An 8,212-nucleotide genomic window follows, 5' to 3' on the forward strand; every position below is an offset into this window, starting at 1 on the left:
TAATTGTCGTCCTCATCTTCATTAACCTTACTGTCATCATCGTCCGCCTCCTCAGCTTCACCATCATCATCATTCTCATTATTCACATTATGAACCTCATCATCTTCATCCTCCTCATCATCCTCCCTTCCCAAATCATCTTTATTATCTTCATCCTCCTCATCATCCTCATCATAAGCAGTACCTGTGGTCCAATAGATTCGATGATGTATTCTCTTTCCTCTGTGCTGATCCTCCGGTGTGTGCGAGGGTCATCTGACACAAAGATGAACCAAAAGATGGCCCAAAGGCAGCCTCCGCCCCCTACAGGATGAAAATCGCATTGCAACGTGTGTTTCATTTATCTTTGGACTTCTCCAAGTCACTAAAAGAACCAATCTGTGTGTGTGTCAGTGTCACGTTACCACACAAGTAGAAGACAGTTGGCCAGCTAAAATTCTGGCAGATGTAGCCGGTCAGCGGCAGAGCTATGAAGGCCCCGAAGTTGCCCCCTGAGCCAGAAAAGGTGGTCAGGCGGGAGCGCTCCAGCGGGGGGGCCCAGCGAGCCCACAACGCCATCATGGCGGGGTACGTCACTCCCTGGAGGAGACAGGAAGTGTGTCGTCAGTCAGAGGAAAACAAAGATCTTCATGGTTATAACATGCTAGATTTAAAGAAGCTGAAGTTATACCTCCCCGAATCCCTCCAAAGCTCTCAATGCAAAAAGCCAACGGGGCCCCATATGAGCAGCCAGAGGGGTGAGGAGGGTGAGGGCAGCGGTGCTGAGTACTCCCACGCCCAGAAAAATGCTGCCTCCAAAACGTCCGGACAGGTAACCTCCAGGTATCTGAGTCAACAGGTAGCCGAAAAAGAAGGCGCCAAGCAGCCAGCCCTGAGTCTTGGTCTCCCACCTGTACTGAGGAACCTGCCGACACCACAACACAGAACAGCTCAGTCAGCAGGACAAAAAACATGAACTGAAAAGAAAAAAAAAGAGACAGAAGTTGGAAAGAGAGGATGAAAAGAAAGTCACCCCATCAGGCTGCCTGAAGGGGTCGCTGGTGTTGCTCGGCGGCAGAGGGCAGGCATGGAACACGGAGGTGTTGGGACCTGGTGTCGGCTCGGTGTAGTTCACCATGGCCACCATGGCAACGCTGAGATTCACCCTCAGGCCGTAGACCACGGAGAAGCCCAGGAACATGAGGAAGGCCAGGTTGAGTCGAGCCGAGCAGCACTGAGGCGGGACTGGAGAACAAGAGAGGAGTTAGGACTCAAAATATGTTCCTGCGTCATGACTCTCCACCTGTACACCTTTTTGACAGCATCTACAGAGATCGTGCTGGATCAAGAACGGATCCAGATTCTTCTTCATGGACCTCAATGGACTCTGCTGCCCTCTCCTCTCCTCTCTCCCCCTCTCTTATCTCTCCATCCCCCTGTCTCTCTACTCCCTCTCAGGCAGTCACAGCAAAAAGACAGTTCACACAGTCTGGTTCTGGTCAAGGTTTCTTCCTGTTAAAAGGAAGTTTTGCGGCGTTTTTTATAATTTTCTGGGGCCTGTTTTTCTGTTCTCTAATAGAGTTTTATTTAAATTGAAAATTGTCTTGAGATAACTGTAATACATTGAAACTTTAAATAAAATCAATTGGATTTTAAACAATACAATTTAAATTAGAGATCTTACAATAATTATAACTGACTCTACTCTAAAAACAGGAAAGTTGTAGCAAAACAAATAAAAATATCCTGATCTTGTCCAAATTCAGAACTGAAAGTAAACTATAAAAGGATGGGTAATAGGTGCGACAGGTAATCATTATGAGCAGTACTGTAGTGAATGTGTAGATCAATTCAGTGTCACACGACTGCAGCAGATGAGTCAACAGCTACATGTTTCGTAACTGTTCCCTCTGGTAGAAAAGCTGACACACAAGTGTCCACAGGGTCTCAGCAATCCTGCTGACAAGGAGCTTCCCTCAGTTTTCATAAAGTTGTCATGAGGACCAAAAGAAAGCTCCTCCTGTGGGAGGTCACGTGTCGGACACATGAACTCAGTCAAGTCTCCAGATAGCAGGTAAATGTGTAGTTTACACACTCTCATGGATGTGACCCAACATCCTGATGTTCCTTCTTTTCCTTTTCTCCACTCTTTTTTTTATGCTAATCCAAATGAGAAATACTGACTCATTTCCCCTTCTCCATTTTCCTGGTCTCTCCATCTCAGAAATTCTTGGTCTAAAACCGTTTCTCTCCACAAACCATCTGGTCTCCCAACGTATCCACATAAGCAGTCTGTTTGAAAAACTCATTTTTATTATTTTCTTTTACGGTCACTCTCAATGAAAACCTTCTTCAACTCTAGTCAACCCGAAGTATAAAACTCAGAGGACTGACCTTTGTCCGGCTCGATAAGCGGTTCAACATCTTCGGTGTTGTTTGAAGGATCAGCATTGATGGAGTAGCCATTGACGTCCGGCATGGTGGTGCTGATGCTGCTGGTCGTCAAAGCTCTACCACTGACACATGTTCAGGTGTCTGGAACGAAAGGTAGATGCACAGTCTGTTTTATATATTTATTATAATATTGAACTAGTAAATTGTAGTAATAGTATAAAAAATAGTAACCTTTTTATTGAAAAGTAACTAAAGAATAAAGATATATCCTCAAAAGGTGACATGGAAAACTTTGATTTTGGTTCCCCCTGGTGTCAGGAAAATGTAACGACAATGCTGTGGCTCTTCTACGATGTTAGTACGAAAACAAGACAAAGGCTGTTGTCCTGGTTTTATCTTCAAAGGTATTTTCTCAGTACATGCATATGCAAACACAGTCTTTGACCCACTAGTAGTTAGTATTTTGGTGATCATGTGACACGCACACTCTCCCAGTAAAGTAACATAGTGAGAAACAACAATCTAGTAACAGAGTTTTACTACATGAGTCACGACAGTTTAAAATTAAACAAATCGTTGCAGAAAATATGAAAAACTTATGTTAAAATGTTACATATTGTTGCTCTAATACAAACTTATTGGAAAGATTTACTTTTTTACTTTTGGATTTACAGTTTACTTTCAGCCATTATTTTCCCGTTCGGACTGATTGTCTTACTTGAATTAGAACTTTTTTTTGTGCCGACTGAAAATTGAGCAAAACAACTTTTGCCCTTAAAGTCTGTAAGATACGCTATTTTAGTGGTTCTTACAAGTATATTGTTTTATGTTTAGCAGATTATATAATTTTTTAAACCTCATTCTCGACCTAAATTACAAACTTTGAATCAAGGCATCATTAAACACATGGCTTTTGAATGTTCTTCTTGAAAAAGAAGAAATCATGGAGGTGTAGCAGGTCCTGCCAGAGCCTCGCAGAAGGGAATTTGCAGGTTCAATTCCAGTTCAAGACAACTTCAGGAAAACTCTGTTTTTTTGTGGCCTCCTCCCACAGCCTAAAAACATACACAGGGAAATTGATCTTTCAAAGTTATCCAAAGGTGAGCATACAAGACGGTTAGTCTTGCAACTTGTTATTGATGTTCCCCAGTTCATGACCCGGCCAACTGGATTAATGCATACACACAATACTGACGGAACATAACCCAGACGTCTGACACGCAGATACTAAACACATCTTAACACTTGTTTTAGATAGATTTTGCAATTAGTTTAAGAACCAAATTGTGTTTTAAAAGTACAGGTTTGTCACTGGTATAAACCTATACAATACCCAAACCTACAAATGAGAACGTCACAGCTTCAAATAACTACTAGAATCATCACTGTTATACAAACTATTCTTTATTACGGATGTATTGTAAACTGCAATTTGACTGGCATTTCAAAATGTGTCACACTTTCAATCAAAACAAACATATAATTATAATGGAAAATGTTTTATCTAAACATAAACAAATTGTTAAAAAACGCAAACCGATTTGCATATGTCTGTCACAGGTCTGAGCCACAATGTCAACGCAACAGTCCCGCATCAGCATTTGTTGGACTCATCATGTGTCTGTGGTGGAAAAGTGCTGCGTTTACACCAGACAGATACTGACACGTATGAGTCATGCTCTTAGTAGTAGATGAGTTGTAGAACGACATAAAAACTTCCAGTGCCTGATCATAACTTCATCCATAGCCAACATGAATCCTGATTGAATCACTCCTATAGAGCCGTGTGCAGGTCCACTTTCAGAGGAAGACAAGTTCTGCAACTAATGTCAATTAGTTTATACAACGAGTCCCTCGGAGGTGGAGACCTACAGGATTGATGACACACCATGACAAACCTTGATGCTTGACCAATCACAGCAGAGTGATTGTGGTTATAGTAAACAAGATATCATCTCCAGAAAAATGTATTGTTTTCAGTGGGCGGGGCTTAAGCATGTTTTCTTATGTAAATATTTCAATGAAAAGAGAGTTTTGTACCAATAGAAACATACTGATGATACAATAGAGTCCGAGATCTATTCTAGATACACTAAATTCAACACATTAGACATGTGAAGTGTCCCACTTGCTCTTGGAATGCCTCGTTGGTCTTAACACGTCTTTAGGTCCACCTTAAAAAAAAACCTTCCCTCCATCACTCTCTCTTATTTGTTGTGCAGTGATGAACCTGGTTTTACTGTTAATGGTAACTAGATCTTAACTGCCATACCTGGAAAAGTAAGGGTTAAATAAAGTGTGAAAACAAACGGGGCCTATGCAGCAGATCTGGGCAAATTGTGGCCCTCAGACCTTATCTATGTGAGGTTGAAAATAATTATATGAAAATGATCATTTTTTTAAATGTTTGCGATGGTTATCTAACAATTTTATTTCTGGTACAACTCACGTAGTTTGTTTCTCATTGTTCTTAGTATTGGTAATGTTTTTAATTTTCATAAAATAAAGAGCTTTTCTATAACATTATAAAACGGAATTTATATTACATGATATATCACAAAACTTTTTTTATGGCATAATGTGTTTGATTTACTTTATTTTTTATATATATTAAATTTAATTCTTTTTTAGAATTAAAAGAAAATAATATACAATACGATTAACACTAAAGCTTATTTAAGAATTTTCCTTTCATTTATTCTTTTTATCTTATTTTTTGTGTGTTTTTGTTTGATCTTATTTTTTGGTTTACGGCCCCTTATAACAGTATAACAGTATATAATGTGGCCCCTGAGAAAATGTATTAGCCCACCCCTGCTCTACAGTGTGTGTGGCTGAACAACAAGTATACATGTGTCAAGTACATGCTCATTGTTATATTCATTGTTATTTCATTTCCTTGACATCAGGCAACCATAGAACTGGACGGTCTGGTTTGACAGAATTCCCGGAACATTTTTTAAAGTACGTATTGTATTCACAGAAGCTTCCTTATCATTTTAAAGGCAGATAAATATTACAAACCCACATATATATCGATATATTATTCTGCAGCAAGACACCTCAACATGTTCCAATCTTCTCATTTTAAACAAGACTTTAATTTTGTCACATGCCTAATTGTGTGTTTATTGTGTTCTCTACACGGTTAACTTACACAATCACGCTTATGTCTCGCCTTGTTTCTTTGGATCTGCCCTTCGTGTTCTGCCTCTGGGTTACGTTGTCATGTGCAAATATCTCAAGAAAATATCATCTTCAGCTGTTAATAGTTTTACTCACAACTTTTACAACTCACTCAAAGTGCAAGCAGGATTTCTCTGAATCTATATCTCCTGCCTGTCTTGGGAAAGCATGTGTTCTCTACCAGAAGAGCTGGAGTATGTTTCCGGTATAGAGACAAATTAAGCTCAGATTCACACACAGGTCAAGGACCATCTGCAGGTAGATTTATTTGAGGAAGTGATACAACCAAAACTACAGTTTTAACCTTTTTTTCTGATTTCTCTTCCCTCTTCAGTACAGGAGCGTATACAGCAAGTTGACCTCCTCTACCTTAAACTATTTATATTATCAATACCACAACCATTAACATCGTTGATTTTCTTCTCTTTCCTCTTCCAAGTACATTCTTCACACAGTTGGTCAATATGGCGACATTGCTCCATACTACAACTACAACTACAAAGCTTTATCAAAAATACAGCTACGATAGCTTTAATAACTGGTCTATAACCTTAAGTTTAGTTGCTGTAGCATGATGGATACTCTTTTTTTCGTCATCTCCACTGTTCTGTCTCTACGATGACAATGTTATGGATACAACAGTAAATAATAATAATAATAATAATAATGTCTATTTGTATAGCGCCTTTCTAGACCAGGGTCACAAAGACAGTCATCCATTCCCCCATTCACACACACAATCTACATTTCTTGTCTACAGATAAACATCCGCTCTTAATATTGTTATCTTCTAAAGGCAGGTTAATGCTTGTGTATCCTGATAAGAGGAGCTGTATTGACGTATTTTAGGTCTTAAGACGGTTACTCAGAATGTTTTGTTTTTCTACATTTATCAGGGAACTGAGAATAACAGTAAAGGAAAGCGGTTTGAAAACAGGAAGTTGTTCCATCTTATATTATGTTGATGCCATTAGTCTTTTGGAATCGACGTTTGAGTTTTATTTCAATGAGACAAAAAAAACTTGTTTATTCTAGCTAGACTCACACCCTCAAGCTTGAGGCTTGTGGAGCAAATCTGGTACGCAAATGTAACGTGCCCTGGAAGAGAAAAAACTATTGAAAATTATGATCAGCTTTTCAATAATAAAAGATCTCTGTCGTGACCTAAAATGATGCATATATATACTATATATCTACGTAGTTAGTAATAATACTTCAATATTTTTTGTAAGCATCTCAAATACAAATTGATACAAATCTGCAAATGTATATCAATATAATAAGAAAAAATAAAATATACACATGAATAATAACAAACAAAGCGACTCTTATGTTTTGGTTTTAAATAAAATGTAATAAAAAGCATATGTTTAGAGGCTGGATTGTTAAATATAAACGTTTGAAACGTAGAGTTGACTTCAGGATATAACGCGGAATTTGTAAAGACAGTTGTTGTCACATGTTATTCTGTTAAATCTATTTGACGTATTGTTCCATCCTTTGTTTCTTTGATTTTTGTGCAATATAAAAGATCAAACAAGACGTGAGCTCATATTTTTGTCGAGTTTCACACCGGATCTTCGCAGGGTGAACACAGAACAAAAGAGCAGCTACACCAGGAAGCTTAAGCTTGTTTTTGTGTATTATTGGTTATTACCTTCTGAGCAGCAGGTTAGTCGAGCAGAGGTGCTGGTTGTTGTTGCTTCTACCGGTCACTGAACCAGCTCAGATGTTTTCAAGTGAGCAGTCCGGTCATGTGAGCTGCGAGGAATAGAAGATGTACAAACGCTCTGCAACATTTGGACTACGGAAGCATATGTTTGTAGATCTACAGTTGGGATGTGACGTCAGACCAGCTGACCAGCAACAAGAAGCGAATCGGTTCCGATTTAAAATAAATGAGTTTCCTTTTTTTAAATTTTTTTTTTAATCTCCGTCATGCTTGATTAAATATATATTTTTTAATGTGCATACATTTCATTAAACAAATCTACTTTTAAACCATAAGTTAACATTGTTCCAATGAAACTTTGTGTATATTTTAACACGCACATTTTAGCCTTTAAACAGGTTAAGATGTTTGTCATCAAACCATTTGAGTTGAAGTATTATTTTTGTTTGACATTAAAACTGACAGACGATGTCAGGACGGAGTCTCGGTGGACCTTGATGTTTTCTGATGATAGTGACATAACAGGGCGTTTAGAAGTGTTGATCCATGTCAACCTAACAATGGTGTGATGCAAACTGAATTTATATTGTTCCTTCCAGGTTAAAAAGTGACGACGATACTCAACATCAACCCAACAAGATGCTGGGTTGATGTTGAGCAAAGTCCTAACAATATCACGGAGGGAACAGTCCTGATCCAGTGGAATAGATGGGCAAGAACAAGTCTTTAAAACATATTCTAGAAGGCGTTTGAAGTCAGGAACACAGGGGTGATGTGGAACCAGTACTATTCCTATATAATGTGGAAAAAGATAATCAGACCGAGCAAATACCTTTGTGGGAGCCCAGTGGAAAGAAGGATTCAAACACATAGAGTCTTCTTATATTATATATATATATTATATATATTATATTTTAACTTGCATATTCCTAATTTAATTAAAAGGTTATAAAACCTTTGTTCTCTTATCTATTTAAGAAA

The 8,212-nt window shown here is 38.4% G+C and overlaps 1 protein-coding gene across 1 annotated transcript in view; it reads right to left on the bottom strand.

The window, feature by feature from the left end:
* Window positions 1-7,355, bottom strand: part of LOC148083882 (sialin) — a 12,051-nt gene extending 4,696 nt beyond the window's left edge. The window contains exons 1-6 of the mRNA XM_087787082.1: window positions 7,217-7,355; window positions 2,374-2,514; window positions 1,013-1,224; window positions 671-904; window positions 405-579; window positions 185-303 (exon numbers count right to left, since the gene is read on the bottom strand). Coding sequence (XP_087643208.1) covers window positions 185-303; window positions 405-579; window positions 671-904; window positions 1,013-1,224; window positions 2,374-2,458 — 825 coding nt within the window. The 5' untranslated portion in view covers window positions 2,459-2,514; window positions 7,217-7,355. The remainder of the gene's footprint in view (window positions 1-184; window positions 304-404; window positions 580-670; window positions 905-1,012; window positions 1,225-2,373; window positions 2,515-7,216) is intronic.
* Between the last annotated feature and the right edge of the window lie 857 nt (window positions 7,356-8,212).

The sequence above is a fragment of the Callionymus lyra genome, chromosome 3 (assembly GCF_982586985.1).
Source record: "Callionymus lyra chromosome 3, fCalLyr1.hap1.1, whole genome shotgun sequence".
In the NCBI taxonomy this organism is placed as follows: domain Eukaryota; kingdom Metazoa; phylum Chordata; class Actinopteri; order Syngnathiformes; family Callionymidae; genus Callionymus; species Callionymus lyra.